Genomic DNA, 16020 nt, shown 5'->3' with positions numbered 1-16020 from the left:
GAGAGAGAGAGAGAGAGAGAGAGAGAGAGAGAGAGAGAGAGAAAGGTGCACTGCAGTGGTGGAGCTGGGAGTGTTTATGTGCTTTTGGTGGTGATAATCTGTGGGATTTGTTAGTCAATAGACCTGGTCTTGATTTGTGCATTAATAGAAATTGTTATAATTCAACTCACATGACATTTGTAGGCACATAAAATCATACAGTCTTGGGAGATTTTTTAAAGTTAGAATTAAAATGTTTTCTTATGGAGACAGTGACAGCCCAGAGATCTCCAAGAACAAGTGTGTGGAATGTCAGGACTGACATCTGGGAAGGGCAGGATACAATACAATTCAGCAAGCCAAAGCAGCAGTGCTGAGCTCCTCCCTGGTGAAGAAATACGTTTTACGGTTTTTGCTGTTGTTTTTGTTTAACATAGTGTTGTTGGGTTCAAGCTCCAGCACCTTAAAAATAAATAAAAATTAAAAAAATACTAAAAAGTCAGGCGTAGTGGCACATGCTTGTTAATCCCAGTACTCTGGGAGGCGGAGGCAGAAAGATCACACGTTCAAGCCCAGCCTGGCCAACTTTGTGAGAGCCTTTCTGGGTGTCTCAGTGGACAGCCCCCGGGCCCAGGCATCCTGGCTGGCTCTCGGAGAGCAGCCTGGGACGGAGGTGGCCACACGGGCTTGCCCTGCAGAGCCAACCATGAAGTCTGCTCTTGCGGCCGCTGGAGCCTCCTCCTGCAGGTGGAGGAGCACTTCCTCCATTCTGCCCCTGCACTCATTCCTTCTGTTCTGGGTGCTATATTTGGGTTTGTGGCTGACAACCCCACTTGCTCTCTTCCTTCCTCTCCCTCAGGACAATTTTATCACATCCTCCACATACAGGAGGTGCTAGTCATTGACACACCGACACAGTATGCTCTGGGCCCCAAGGGGCTGTGGGCCTCAACTCTCCTTGTGCCCCAGTGTACAGCCCTACAGCAAGGAATAGTTAGAGGTGCCAGAAGCAGAGCAGGGGCAGGAGTCCTGACTGCTGTTTTTGTGGGTACAGCAGCACCCCATCTTTCTGGTCACCACACGTGGCAGTTCCATAAGCCAGTAGGGTCCCTTCTGCAGAAATTGGCTCAAGCTGGTTTCAACACCACAACCAAAAGCACATTGCACTTCTGAAGGAGTATACGATTTCCACTTTTAATGACAATTGTAAACTGGTGAAATGGAAAACCTCCCCCAGAAATGCTAATAAAAGATAACAGACATCATTTTTAAGGTCATAGCTTTTCTTACAATATTCAAGGGGAATGTCCAGGGACCAAAATGAAGGTGAAAACCAGATTTGAGAGGAACTGAGAGTCTGTTTTTCCTGCTGGTCTTCGTCAGCTTCAGGAACCTGGCTTGGTCTTTATTTTTAAAACCCAAGCAGAAAGTACAGAGAATTCCCATATACCCCTCCCCTCCTCCGCAGTGTTGCCTGTTATTGACATCTTACATGGTGTGGTATACCTGCTATAATTGATGAACCGGTGTTGGTACCTTCATTATTAACTACAGTCTGTGTTCACATTAGGCTTTGTTGTTTGTGTTGTACCTTCTGTGGATTGGGACACATGTGTAATGCCATGTACCCCCCCCTCCTCATGATAGTATCAGACACACTCATTTCACTGCCACCCCCAAATCCGCCACGCCCTATCTATTCATCTCTCCCTCTCTGCGGCTCCTGGAGACTACTGATCTTTTCACAGTTTCTACAGTTTTGCCTTTTCTAGAATGTCATACCAGTATGAAGCCCTTTCAAGCTGACTTCTTTCACTTAGCAATATGCATTTAAAGTTCCTCTGTGTCTTTTCATGGCTTGATAGCTAATTTCCTTTTATCATTAAGTAGCATTTCATTGGCTGTATCACAGTTTATTCATATATTCACAATGGAAGGACCATCTCGATTGATTCCAGTGTTTGGCTGTTACAGAAAAGCTGCTATAAGCACTCATATTCATGCTTTTTGAGGGCTTAAATTATCAGCTCAACTGAGTGAATACCAAGGAGAATGACTGCTAAGCCATATGGTAAGGTTATGTTTAGCTTTGTGATGAACTTCTAAGCTGTCTTCCAAAGTGGCTATATCATTTTGCACGACCACTAGCAATACTTGAGAGTTCCTGTTTCTCCATATCCTCATAAGCATTTGGTATTGTGAGGGCAGGGAGTTTTAGTTGTATCATAGGTATGTAGTGGTGCCTCACTGTTGTTTAAATTTTCAGTTCCTTGATGACACATGATATTGAGCATCATTTCACCAACTATTATCATCATTGGTGACATATCTATTCAGATTTTTGCCCACTTAAAAATCAAGTTGCTTGCCAGGCATGCTGGTGAATGCCTGTAATTCCACTACTCAGGAGACTGAGGCAAGAGGATCACTTTGAGCTGAAGGCCAGTCTAGGCTACACAGTGAGTTCAACGACAACCTGAAACTTGGCTCACAAAACAAAAAAATTTGCTTGATTTATTACTGAGTTTGAAGAGTTTGTTCCATCAATTGGATACAAGTCCTTAAGCAGACAAGTGTGTTGCAAATATCTGTGCTAAGTCTGCGGTTTGTCTGTCATTCTCTGCACAGTATCTTTCACAGGATAGATATTTTTTAATTAAAACTTAGAAATTAATAAAGTCAAACTTTTCAGTTATTTTTTCATGAATCATAGTTTTGAGGTTGTACCTAAAAAGTCATCACCAAAACAGAAGCCATCTAGATTTTTCCAATATTATCTTTTTTTCTTTTAAAGAGAATAAAAATTTTTTAAAAACATTAAATACAATACAGAAGTTCAAAACAAGAGGAAGGGAAATTAACAATGGTTATTAAATTGCATATTGTTATCTTCATAGTAGTTGTTCAGATTACCAGATAAAAGCATACAAAATTGATCAAAAAATAAAGCATTAACTGTTCCTTTCATTGCAACTTTCTTCTTCTTCTTTTTTTTTTTTTTTTTTTTTTTGGTATTGGGAATTGAACTCAAGGTCTTGTGCTTGCCAGGCAGGCACTTATGCCACTGAGCTATATTCCCGCCCCCTAACTGTTCTTTTCAATAAACCAACAGAAATTAGTAGTACAATTATCTTAGCTATCTTGTGTATGTAGATAGATAGATGATAGATGGATAGATATGATAGATAGATAGATAGATAGATAGATAGATAGATAGATGGGGTGTTTTTACATTTAGGTCAATGTTCCACCTAAAGTTAATTTTGGAGTAAGAAGTAAATTCTGGGTTTAGATTGTTATTAATTTTATGTTTTACAAAGGATGCCTATTGTTCCAGTACCATTCATTGAAGAAATTATCCTAACCCCAGTGGACTGTCTTTGTGTCTTGTCAAGATCTGCTGACACTACTTGTGTAGGTCCATTTCTGTGCCTTTGATTTCTGTCTCTGTCTCTTCATGAGTAGCACTCTGTCTCTGTAACTGTGGCTCCATAGTGACCTCCCGAGCCGGTGTCAACCCTCTGACTTCATGCCTCAAGGCTGTGTTGACTCTTGTAAGTCTGTCCCTCCATGGAAGCTTTGGAATTGCTTTGCTGGGAGTTTAATCAGGACGTCATATATTAAGTAGAAAGTTCTATTAACAATATTGAGTCTTCCTGTCTATGATGTTTGATTTCTCTCATAAGAGTTTTGCAGTTTTCCTCATATTATTCCTGTACATATATTTTAAACTTTTTACCTTCATACTTCATTTATCTGTGTTAATATAAATCATATTGTATTTTAATTTCAAATTTCAATTGTTGCTGATATGTAAGCAAGCAACTGATTTTTGTATAGTAAGCTGGTGTCTTGATGTTTGTTGTAATCATGGATTAGATCAAAGAGTTGACAATGATTTCATCTGTTACCCAAGACAGTATTATTTTTTCCTTCTATATCTTTTTATCATCTTATTAGACTAACAAGGATTTCCTATATGATATGAGTGGTGTGGTGAGAGGGTACATCCTATTTTTTCCCCAAATTAAGGAGAAAGTATTTAGTTTTTCATCATTAAGTATGACGTTAATTGTAGGTTTTTTGTAGATCTTCTTTATCAAGTTGAAAAAATTTCATTCATAGTTTTCTAAGTGTTTTAAAATGATGAATGAGTTTCAGATTTTATAATATTTTTGCATCTATAGATGTGACACTATGATTCTTTTCTTTAGCCTGTTGACATGATAGATTATATTTATGGATTTTTGGTCGAACCAGCCTTGCATTCCTGGACTAAATCCCTTATAGTTGTGGTATATATAATTCTTTGAATATGTATGGAGTTAATTTGCTAGTATTTTATGAGGATTTCTTTTTTATCTATGTGAGAGTTTTGGCATGCAGATTTCCCTTCTTCTAGTGCCCTTGTCTGGCTTTGTTATTAGAATAATGCTGACCTCACAGAATGCACTGGAAGTATTTCCTGTGTTTCCATCTTCCCGAAAAGATAGTAGAGAATTGGTGACATTTTTTAAATGCTTCTTGGATATCACAATGAAATAATCTGGGTCTGGTGCTTTCTTTATTTTTTGAGGGCCATTAATTATTTTATTTCTTTAGTAGATAAAGTCCTACTTAGGTTATTTCTTTTTATGTGAGTTTTGGTAATTTGTATCTTTCAGGAAATTGGTACATTTCATCTAAGTTATCAAATGTGTGGGTATAGAATTATTATAATATTTGTTTTCTTTTTAATACCTGTTGGGACCATAGTGATGATTCCTCTCTCATTAGTGATGTGAACAACTTATATATATTTTTTCTGTTTTTCTTAGTTAGTCTGGGTAAAACCTCATGCATTTTATCAAAGAACCAGCTTTTGGCTTCAGTGATTTTCTCTATGAATTTCCTGCTTCCAGTTTAATTGATTTCTACCCTAATTTTTATTTTTTCTTTTCTTCTGCATATTTCTGACTTAATGTTTCCTTCCTTTTCTCATTTCCCCACCAGGAAGTTTGGGTGGTTATTTTAGATCTTCTTTCCTGACACCTGCATCCAGCACTGTCTACATCCTTCCAGGCTCTGTGACTGCACCCCACAACTCAGCACATAGCATATTCATTTTCATTTAGTTCAAAGCAATTCTAAATTTTTCTTGAGATTTCTTCTTTGATTGTTGTGTTATACAGAAGTGTGTTATTTATTTATTTATTTAGTTTTTTGGAGACAGGGTCTCACTATGCAGTTCAGACTGACCTTGAACTCAGTATGCATCCCAGGTGGGCCTTGAACTCATGGCAATCCTTTTACCTCAGCCTCCCGATTATAGGCATGCACCACCACACCTGGCAGAAGTGTGTGATTTAATCTCTAAACAGTTTTGGATCTTTTGTCTATGTTCCTGCTATGACTTCTGGTTTGATTTTGTTGTAGCTTGAAGCTATACTTTGTATGACTTCTAGTCTTTTAAACCTGTTGGTGGGTTTTGTGGCCTATCTGGTAAGTATTCCATGTGATCTTGAGAACATTATCAGTTGTTTTGTACTGGGGATTGAAGTACAATCCCTAGGGTTTTTGCACTGAGCTACATCCCTACCCCTTTTTGTAAATTAAAACAACAACAAAATTTTTGGGGCAAGATCTCACTATGTTGCTGAGTCACCCAGGCTGGGCTCCAACTTTCCATCTTCCTGTCTCAGTCTCCCAGGGTGCTGGGATCACAGGTGTGCAGCACCATGCCCCACTTGGATGAAGTTATTCTATAAATGTCATTAGATCGAATTGCCTGATGGTGCTGTTCAGTTCATCTGTATTTTAACTGATTTTCTGTGCCCGGTATGTCTCAAGTACTGGTGAAGGAATGTGGGAGCCTCCTACTGTAACAGGATTTGTCTATTTTCCTTGCCTTTTTGTCAGTTTCTGCCTGCTGCATTTTGGCACTCTCTTGTTCAGTGTATCCATCTTTTTTTTTTTTTTTTTTTTTTTTTTTTTTTTTTTTTTTTTTTTTTTTTTTTTTGTCTTTTTGAGACAGGGTCTCACTATGCAGTTCAGGCTGGCCTCAAGCTCACTTTGTAGCCCAGGCTGGCTTTGAACTCACAACAATCCTCCTGCCTCAGCCTCCCAAGTGCTGGGATTACAGGCGTGTGCCACCATGCCAGGCCAGTGTATCCATTTTAAGTAGTTTTCTGGAAAACTGGCTTCTCCATCATTGTGCAAGTCCCTCTTTATTCTCAACAACTGTCCTTGTTTTGATGTTTGTTTTGTCTGAAAGGAGCTTGCTTTTGATTAGTGCTAGCATGGTATATCTTCCTCTGTTCTTTTGTTTTTAATCTGTATCTGTATATTTCAAGTGGATTTCTTGTAGAAACATACCATTAGGTCAGGTCTTGGCTTTTTAAAAAACCATTCTGACAGTTTCTATAATAATATCCACAGCCCCAACCTCATCCATTTCCCGTGTTCACATCGTCCACAGCCAAGGCACAGTTATCAAGACCAAAAAATCAGTGCTTGCGCCGTACCATGAAGGGACCACCAGCTTATCCACATGGCCCCAGTGTTCTCTCTGCTATTTTCTGAATCTGTGCCAGCACCTGAGATCATGGGAATCAGTGTCTCCTACAGTCACCTTTAGCCAGGGCACAAAAGCAGTGAGCAGGAGGGAGGCCAAAGCAGGAGGACCGGCCCAGGCTCACTGGCGGCAGAGAGACCCAGGCGGACCCCGCTGCCATAGTCTCTAACCCTCGAACTCTTTACACAGCCAGCCTTTCACGGGGCCCAGCGTCACAGGCCAGAAGAGGAGGAAAGACCTCGGCTGTGGTGAGGCAGGGGCGGGATGCCTTCCCTGGACACTAATGAAAGACGCCTTTGCCGTCAAATCCCAAATAATCCTTGCTGGTGAAGGTGGATCTCCACCCCCTAAATAAAGGATTTAGGATTCTGAAGCGACAGCCAGCGTGACCTGTGGCAGAGATGCTCGAGGGCCACCTCTCTGGTCTCACCCTGGGTGAGCGCACTCCAGGCGCTTGGGTGTACTCAGCATCTGCCCGGTGCAAGTGTCGTTTGCTCTCGTCCGTTGCCCTTGCCGCCTGCACTGCGAGAATCTCCCGGGGCTCCCCACCTAACCTGTCCCAGCAGGGGCCCCACCCATCACAGGCGGAATAACGAAGGAGACAGGGACCCTCGATCTCGCGGGGGCTGGTATCCCCACCCGGCATCCTGGTGTCTTAGGGTCCCTGGCTGCCTACTGGGGTCTGCAGGATCTGTGAACCCTGCGCCTCGGGAAGCTGAGCGAGCAGACTCCCAGGGGATGACCTGCCTGGGCCACCTCAGAGCCAGCTGTCCTGCCCGCTCACGATCACTTTTTTTTTTTTTTTTTGAGACAGAGTCTCACTATGCAGTTCAGGCGGGCCTTGAGCTCACTTTGTAACCCAGGCTGATCTTGAACTCACAATGATCCTCCTGCCTCAGACTCCCGAGTGCTGGGATTACAGGCCTGCGCCACCACCAAGGTCTGACCACGTTTAACCTTGGTGTGGCAGTGCACGCTTGTAATCCCAGCCAGAAGAGGCTGAGGCAGGAGTATTGCGAGTTCCAGGCCAGCCTGGACTAGTACTCAAACTCTGCCTCAAAAACCAACTCAAACCCAAACCAGCCGAAACAAACAACCAACCACGCCGCGGGCGCAGAGCAGATCTTTGGATCTCAGCGGGTTCCGCATGTCTGCCGCCTGGACCATGTTCTGCAGTCCAGAGGAAAACCAGGGAAGGGTTCCTGAGCCATCTGTGCCACCCCCGCCCACAGAAGAGTCCCCATCCCACAGCTGTGGGGACCGCGGAGACTGTGTCCTGACAACGGAGGAGGACATGCGCCCCGCACCTCGGGACCCGGCTGACCGTGGAGGGATGGGAAGGGGGTGGGCGAGGCCGAGGCAGGAGGGGCTGGCGCATGCCAGGGCGCAAATTCTATCGCAAGGGAGGTTGGTTCGGTTAGTCCCGGGGAAAGGTGTTTCGAGGAGAGGGGTGACCTGAGATGGACAGTGTCTCTCTGCCTCATCCAGGGCCCCTGGTGGCAAGGGACACGCGGGGACTAAAGCCTCGCTACGGTCCGTCCGAGTTCGACCCTCCATGAAAGCCTCGCGCCCGGTGCCGCCATCCAGCGCCGTCCACGGTCGCCAACACGGGCCCGGCTTCAGGTCCGGGTCCAGGTCGTGGTCCGGGTCTGATTCGGCTGCGCGCGGGTGGTCGGGGGCGGACGAATCGCGAGGAAGTGGCGGGCGGGGACTGGGCGCAGCTGGGCGGTGGGGAGGGGGCGGGGTCCCCGGGCGCTGGTCGGCCCCGCCTCGCACCCTGGTCTCCGGTATAAATTAAGCGCAAAGCCGGCGGGGCCCTTGGTCACCCAGCCCCGCGAGGCCATGGCGGGGTCCGCGCCCCTTGCTGTCCCCGGGGGCCGCGCGCGCATCGGTGCTGTGATGCCCGGCACGCGCCCCCGGGGCTTCGCCATCACTGATCTGCTGGGCCTGGAGGCCGAGCCGCCCGCGGGGCCGGGGCCGGGGACTGGACTCGGGTGTCCCAGCGCTGCGCTCCCGCCTGGCGTCCCGCGCGCCTTCTCGGACCCGCCGCCCGAGCCAGGCCGCCCGCAGCGCAGCGACAGCGACTCCGCGTCCGGTAGGAGCCAGGCCCCCGCGGCGACAAGGGCGTCCCCGCCAAGGGTTGGGGGTGCGGGCGGCTCTGCCGAGCTCTGTGCCAGCCTCTGCCTTCTCCGTCTGGCCCAGGACCTTTGCGGCGTCCCGGGGTCCGCGACGGCCGCAGCTCCGGCAGTCCGCGAGTCGGGAAGGCCAGGACCCGAGGGTGCGGACGCGCGGTGCAGAGGACTGAGCGGGAACTGTCCGCCTCCTGGTGCTGAAAGGAATCCCGGTCGCTCTCCCGGGTCGCCTTCCCGCAGCCCCTTCAGGTCCCTGCAGCTGTGCTCGGCCTTTCCTGCCCAGCCACCTGTTACCTCAACCAAGTTCAGGCAAACTGCGGGGAAAGGGAAGGGAGAAATTAAATTCTGTAAAGGACAGGGCAAGAAATTGAGAGGGCCCGGTCCTGGGGGGGAAGAAAGAAGGATTACATAAGAAAATGTGGTCTTAGTGAAACTGTACAGTAGAACCTAGAGCAGAAGGTGAGGAAAAAGGGTACACTGTGTCTCATAATAAAAGGAAGCAGGCAGGTCAACAGGCTGCTGAGCACTCAGCCCTAAAAGGACTTTCCCTCGTGGGCCTCTCAGACAAGACGAAAAAGTTCATTAAAAATTCAAAGACCAGCTGGGTGCAGTGGCGCACGCCTGCCAGAATCCCAGCTACTCCAGAGACAGGCAGGAGGAGTGCAAGTTCGAGATCAGCCTAGGCAACTTAGCAAGACCTTGTCTCAGAATGAAAACTGAAGAGGGCTGTGGGTGCGGCTCAGCGTAGATCAGCCCTGGGTTCTACCCCAGGGCCACAGAAGATCAGTCAAAGCCACCTTCACGGTTGGCTTCTTTTGCATCCTGATAAAATGAAGAGCAAAAGGCTGCCAAGCCCCAGACTGGGAGGCGTTTCAGGGAGACACAGAGCAGATCTGTCCGCAAAGCCACGTGAGATGCAAGGAGAGAAATGACCAGCTATCTTAAAAGGGAACACACAGGTGAAACGAACTTAAGTACTGAACTACATTTCTGTAAATAGTATCATTTCCATGTAACCAATATAAAGCTGCTTTACTTTTGGGGGTGCTGAGTTCCTTAAACCCAGGGTAAAGGTGACATTTCTTTTTTTTTTTTTTTGGTTTTTATCCGGTACCGGGAACCGAACTCACGACCTTGCGCTGACATTTCTATTTGACCGTGTCCACATGCCTGGCAGCTCCTGTGGCTGATGTCCAGCAAGTGGACTGCATACCAGGGGATGTTATGACCCAAGCACAGGTTTCTGGTGACCAAATGAGGTAGAAGCAAAGCTAGTATTACTTTGCTATTGTTACCTTTATTCATTTTTTTCCTATCTTGAGGCAACAACACTTTAACAAGGGCTCTGGTAATAGTTTGGTGTCCTAACCTCCCTTTCCATCTGGATCTCCTGATGTAATGAGTCTAGAAGGATGAAACACAGGACAGTGGTTCCTACTTTTCTAAGAGGAGCTACAAATCAGCTGACACCCTTATCAAGAAAAAGAATGAGGGTCTGGACTGGTGTGCCAGTTCAGGTCACAGCCTCTGAGGTCACAGCCTCTGCCCTCCCGGTAAGCAGTGGTGATGGAGAGGGACCGGTGTGATCTTGGGATGGGCACTGAAGCTCTCTGCCTGGGTTCCATTTGTAAAAATGAGATGATAACAGCAGCTACTTTGCTTTTTCATTCTACAAAACAGTGCCTGAATCTGGAGCTGCTAAAAGCCTCGCTCTTACGATTGCATACATTCCTCACAGGTTCAGGGCTTCAGTCCTCACAGTAATGTGCAGAAAACAGACTGAAAATATGCTCCACTTAGCGTGATGTTCTACCTGTGCCCACAGATGACGACAGTCTTTCTGAAGACAGGAGTGACCTGAAGGTGTCCCCTGGCCTGGGCAAGCGGAAGAAGCGGCGGCACAGGTACAGGCTGCCGGCCCTGCCTGCCTCTCCCTGGACACAGCCTGGTGCCCTGGGACAAACACCTGGGACAAACTGAGAGACCTGGCTGGGGTGGGTCCAGCAGGCTCCTGGTTGTCTGTACAAAGGGCACTGTAGCTATTTGCAAAGAAAACTCTTTACTCCTGGAGCCTGCAGATTTGTACCATTTTAAAGACAAATTGTGGGGGGGCTGGGGATTTAGCTCAGCGGCAAAGCGCCTGCCTGGCAAGCGCAAGGTCATGAGTTCGGTTCCCGGTACCGGAGAAAAAAAAAAAAAAAAAAAAAAAAAAAAAAAAAAAAGACAAATTGTGGGTCTGTGAAGTGGGTCTCATCAGAAGGTGGTGGGAATCATTACGAATAAGCTAAAAGCTTTGTGTGCAGCTCGGGTGGCAGAGTGTGAGCTGAGCATGCACAGGGCCCTTGTTCATCCCCAGCACCAAAGGAAAGAAAGAGAGATAGAAAGATAGATCTCTGCCTCATTTCAACCAAACTCCTGGACCTTCCAGGGGCTGATCACCCAGAACTGGGGTGTCCAGGTGGCATAAAGTAGCCTTGGGGTACAAACAGCAGGGCAGCAAGAAGTCCTCAGGCAGGAAAGCCCATGGTGTGTTTCCACCCACAGGACAGTCTTTACTGCTCAGCAGCTGGAGGAGCTGGAGAAGGCCTTTGGAGAGGCCCACTACCCCGATGTGTATGCCCGGGAAATGCTGGCCCTGAAAACCCAGCTCCCTGAAGACCGGATACAGGTGTCTGGTGCCCCCTTCCCCGCCCCAAAGACCCCAAGAGAACAGTCACTCACCCACAGGAAGCTGCTTCTTCACAACCCACTGAGGTTCCCTTCGCTGGAAAGCTGAGGACCCCAAAGCCAAAGCCCCAGAAGGGCCCTCGACCTTTGTGCTTTTATCATTTGCTGTTTAATCACTCTCCAAAACCATGCAATATGTGTGCTGCCACGAGAAGCTACATGAAGATACAGCAATAAAAGACTCTCCACCTTCAGTGCCCAAAGAAACCAACACACAGGGCCACTATTACCCCTACCCCTTGCCCCTCATGTCACACGTGTCCAGCCTGTGTTGTAGTGTGCTGTGCACCCATGTACACACTTGTTCACGTGCAGGGAGAACTGTGTTCTTGGTTTGTCAAGCGATTTGCTGCAAGCGCTCCTTTTAAACATCGGCACGATATTCCATAATGTTCTCCTATTAACCTAATATTTTCCATGAGAAAACCAGCAATAGCCCAAAGACAGGCAGCCAGAGGGTCTTACAAGAGTCAGCCCCAGAGGGCTCTCCTCACCCCCGAAAGCAAAACCGGCTGCAGCCTGCAGCGCAGCTGACCTGTTTACCCCACGCTGGGGACAGCAAGTGCTTTGCTCTGAGGTTTTCAGCTGACTCCCCTGGAGTTTTCAGGGCATGCAGGCGCTCTCATCCCCATACACCTGAATCCCTGCGGTTTGGAAGGAAGGGGCCACTCCTGAACTCCCCAGGATCCCTTCTCAGGGTGGAGAGTCGCCCTTCCTAGACCCCAAATTCAGGGACGCGGGTCTGCGGCTCCCAGCGTGTGCTCACTGCGTCTCCTGTTACTCTCCTCCCCCTCCCTTCCCCTCTCTGTCTCCCCTCCCTTTCCCCTTCCTTCTTTCCTTCTCCCTCCCTCTGCCCGCACCAGGTCTGGTTCCAGAACCGCAGGGCGAAGTGGCGCAAGCGGGAGAAGCGCTGGGGCGGCAGCAGCCTGATGGCTGAGTACGGGTTGTATGGGGCACTGGTGCGGCACTGCCTCCCGCTGCCCGGCGCGGTGCTCAGCACGGCCCAGGGCGGCCCGAGGGGCTGCTGTGCACCCTGGCTGCTGGGTGAGCAGGGGCTGGGATGTGAGGTGCGGGAGTCCTAGGGTGGGGACACAGGGTGCCCGGGTCCTCGTCAGGCTGCAGTGGACAGAGCACTCAGGCTTGATGGACCCTCCCGTCTAACTCTGTCCCACATGGCTGGCGTCAGGGCGAACTCCATCACCACCTACTGGAGTGTCCGGGAGGTCCCTTGGGGCAGATCGCACTGACTATGTGCTTGGGTTGGGAAATGGGGCAGCATAGAGAAAACCTAGCCGACCAACCCTACAAGAGTTAGGTTTGTTCCCCGGCTGGGTCTGCCATCCACTCCTGCTGCGGGATCTCTTCTTTGACTTTCTGTGCTGAAACAGCCTCTGCTGGTGGCCCACCTGGGGTGGCTGCTGTGGGGGCTGCCCTTACTGCTGCAGCCTCACAGCCTGGAGGATGTGTAATCATAGGTCTGTACTGGGGCTGGGGGAGGTGGGCCAGGGACCTCATGTGACTTTAATTTGGGAAGGAAGATGGTTGTTCGGCAAGCAGGTCTTGAGCACCTGCTGGCCAGGAAGATGCAGGAACTGGAGACACCAGTGCTTAGTGCAGTCTGACTTTGCCCCAGGACGGAAGGGACCAGAGGGACCTGGGGCAGGGAGCCAGCCGGGTGCTGAATCAGAGGTGAAGGGGCTTGTGCTGCACCCATTGGACCTGGCTATGGGAGAAAGTGGGCTCAATCACTGCATCACACAAGCAAAGAAGCCTTGCAGAATGCAACAGCTGGCAGACACCAGCTTTCCTCCTAAGGGTGGGAGTCACCAAGCCACTTGCTTGTAAGCCCCAGAGTCTCATGGGCAAGGACAGTTTTGATGGACATAGAAAACAATGATGAGGAAGCAGTTTGCTTTATTGTTGAATTAAACATGGCTTTTTTGTTTGTTTTTCACCCACTTTTTTTTTTTGCAAGGTATGCATAAAAAGTCCTTGGAGATGATAAAGAAACCAGCAAGTGAGAGCAAGCTGGCAGGACTCTGGACCTCTGATCGCCTTCACAATAGTCCCCAAGGAGGTTCCGACACAATGGGACCTGAGAACTCAGACGTGGCCATGGATCTGTCCAGCTCTGCCCGGCAGGAGACCCGGCAGGAGACCCGGCAGACGCAGCAAGGGTCTGAGGTTCAAGGACGCTCCAATCCTGAGGGTGTCCAGGGGTTCCAGCCAGGGATGGTGGGAGCCTTATGAGACCACAGATCCCACCTACAAAGACTGTAAAACATTGGATTTTTTAAAAGGCAAAAGTGGTCCAGGACAAATACCCTTAGTTTAATTTTCTTCTTATGATGTCAGAATAAATTACAGTGCTGACTCCTGTGAGAAGACAGATGGATAACTTGGGGACAATTATACTTCGTTCTAGAACAGAAACCGTCCCAGAGGCAATAGCGCCAGCTGATCTGGGGTAAAATCTGATTCCGCTTCATAGAACCCCAGAGGGAGGACCTGAAGTTCAGAATGTGATCACAGTTGGTGGCACTTGAGATGAGGCTCAGTGTTCTGTGTGGATTAGCAGGGCAGGTTTGCTGTCCTCACTCTGATTTAAGAAATGTAAGTTCTTTAACTTCCAGTGAAATCAGTATCTTTACATGGCGGTTCCATGCAGACACGAGTGTGAATTTTAGTGTCTTCTCCTTGAGCTTGAGCTTGACCTTGGATGTTTCAGCTTGGGGTCTGGTAGTGATTGTGTTCTGAGTGCCCTTGGGTAGGTATGCGTGTTGGAGCTTATATTCAGCGAAGAAAGCCTCCTCCCCAGCACGTTTAAACCGGTGAGGGAAGGTCAGGCTGTTTGAATGCACTTTAGTGACTTGAATTTCATGAATGTTTCCTTTCCCGCATTTCTTTTGCCTCTTATTTGTTATTTAAAAATAAACATTGTGTGCTTGCTCTGCAAGGCCCTCCTTCCTTACACCTGCACCTCCATAAGCTCCAGTTGCCTGAGGTGCTCCCTCCTGTCCCTTTCTTGTCTGTGGCATCTGCAGCACCTGTCCTCTGTGGCACTCACCAGGAGTTGTTCTTTAAATGCCTAGGGAGTGGCTGTGCCTGGCTTGCCTTGTCGAGCTCAGAGGTCAAGCTAAGTGGGAAGACGGGGCATGTGGGAGGCTGGGCATTCCGGGTGTGAGACCACCACAGCCTCTTTTTTGTTCTATTTTGATCATTCTGAGCCAGTCACGTGCTGTTGTGGACGTTCAGTGTCACCAATTCCTACCGCAGGGACAGTGAGTCCATGTGCTTTATCTCCTTTGGCTCCTGGAGGCCACGCTGAGCAAAGCTAGAGCCTCAGATGAGTGAGTGGTGCGGACCAGAGTCTCCTTCCACCTTCTTGCCAGGAAGCCCTGGGCGTCTCTTCATCCCTGGGTCCCGCTCGGCCTTTCAAGCTCTTCCCTGAGATCCTCCTGGGCCTGGGCTTGCGGCAGGAACGACTCACACTCAGCCACTCACCGAGCGAAGTCCTGCGCAGCCACAGAACGTGGTAACAGCGAGGTGCGTCTGTCCACACAGAGACGTGTTTACAAACTGTTGCAGTGAAAAGAATCCGTAAAGGAAAACGGATACAAGTAAAATGAAGCAGAATGAAAATGGCTTTGATAACTGGTTATGTATATAATATATGTAAATAGCTGGGGACTCTTAGCGGTGCTTTCAATGGTCTTTCATTCTCAACAAAAAACTGGGCACGACAAGAGCAAAAGGTAACAAAGTTTTAAATTTCTTAAAGGTATTAAAGGTAAGAAGAGAAACCAGCTCTGCAGAGTGCGTGCAGGCCATGAAAGCAGGGAAAAACAGTCCCTGCATAGAGCTGACCTTGAAAGGGCTGACAGTGAAGGCCTTTTGTGTCCTCCACTGCTCAGCTGACATCGGGCCTGGAAACTGCTCCCCTAAATCGTCTGAAGAAAAATGAAGGCAGCCCCACGTCCTGGGGCAGCTGCCCCGCTCCTGGGTCTCTGATGGGTCACACCCACTTGCCCGGATTTGCCTCATTTCTATGCAGTATTATAAAGAAAAAGGAGAAACAAGAAGTGGTAAAAGGGAGAAAGGTAGAATGATTAATTTAAACTTTTTTTTTGGAGTCAGGGTCTTGCCATGTTGCCCAGGTAGGCCTCAAAATCATGGGCTCAAGTGATCCTCCTGCCTCAGCTTAACAAGTAGCTGGGGCTACCAGCATGTGCTACAGTGTCTGACAGCTAAGACTGCTTTAAGGGTATAAGAAAACACTATTTCTCACTAAAGTGTTCATTAATATGTTTAAAAAATCTCCTGCATTCTAGCCCACAGGTCTCCTATTGGGAAAAAAAAAAACCCCAAAACTCCAAAACCCAAAAAACCAGCAAAACAAAACAACACTCCTGCAACTGGATACATTCTCTGGAAAAAAAAAATACACATTACTAACATTGACTCCGTGAAATATAAATACATGAGAGCACGAAATGCAAAAGACCAATAACCAAGAAAGTAAAATACACACACACACACACACACACACACACATATATATATATATATATATATATACTACAAAATAACAATTTAGACAGAGTACATGCAAATTCTTGAAAGCGAAGG

The 16020-nt window shown here is 47.9% G+C and overlaps 1 protein-coding gene across 1 annotated transcript; it reads left to right on the top strand.

Annotated features, from left to right (window-relative positions):
* Nucleotides 1-8374: 8374 nt before the first annotated feature.
* Vsx1 (visual system homeobox 1) lies at nt 8375-14938 on the top strand. The gene is made up of 5 exons (XM_005380985.2): nt 8375-8627; nt 10490-10568; nt 11209-11332; nt 12255-12435; nt 13367-14938. The coding sequence occupies exons 1-5, from the start codon at nt 8375-8377 to the stop codon at nt 13639-13641; spliced, it is 912 nt and encodes a 303-aa protein (XP_005381042.1). The 3' UTR covers nt 13642-14938.
* The last annotated feature ends 1082 nt before the right edge of the window (nt 14939-16020 follow it).

This window comes from Chinchilla lanigera, unplaced genomic scaffold (assembly GCF_000276665.1).
Source record: "Chinchilla lanigera isolate Chin_1 unplaced genomic scaffold, ChiLan1.0 scaffold00014, whole genome shotgun sequence".
NCBI classification, from domain to species: domain Eukaryota; kingdom Metazoa; phylum Chordata; class Mammalia; order Rodentia; family Chinchillidae; genus Chinchilla; species Chinchilla lanigera.
This window is presented reverse-complemented; position numbering and strand designations above follow the sequence as displayed.

What these genes read in the sequence shown, in the direction of transcription:
- Vsx1 (XM_005380985.2), top strand. Translation starts at nt 8,375, where the DNA reads ATGGCGGGGTCCGCGCCCCTTGCTGTCCCCGGGGGCCGCGCGCGCATC. An exon ending in CGGAAGAAGCGGCGGCACAG is followed by an intron (nt 10,569 to 11,208) that starts GTACAGGCTGCC and finishes TTCCACCCACAG; the next exon opens with GACAGTCTTTACTGCTCAGC. An exon ending in CTGTGCACCCTGGCTGCTGG is followed by an intron (nt 12,436 to 13,366) that starts GTGAGCAGGGGC and finishes TTTTTTTGCAAG; the next exon opens with GTATGCATAAAAAGTCCTTG.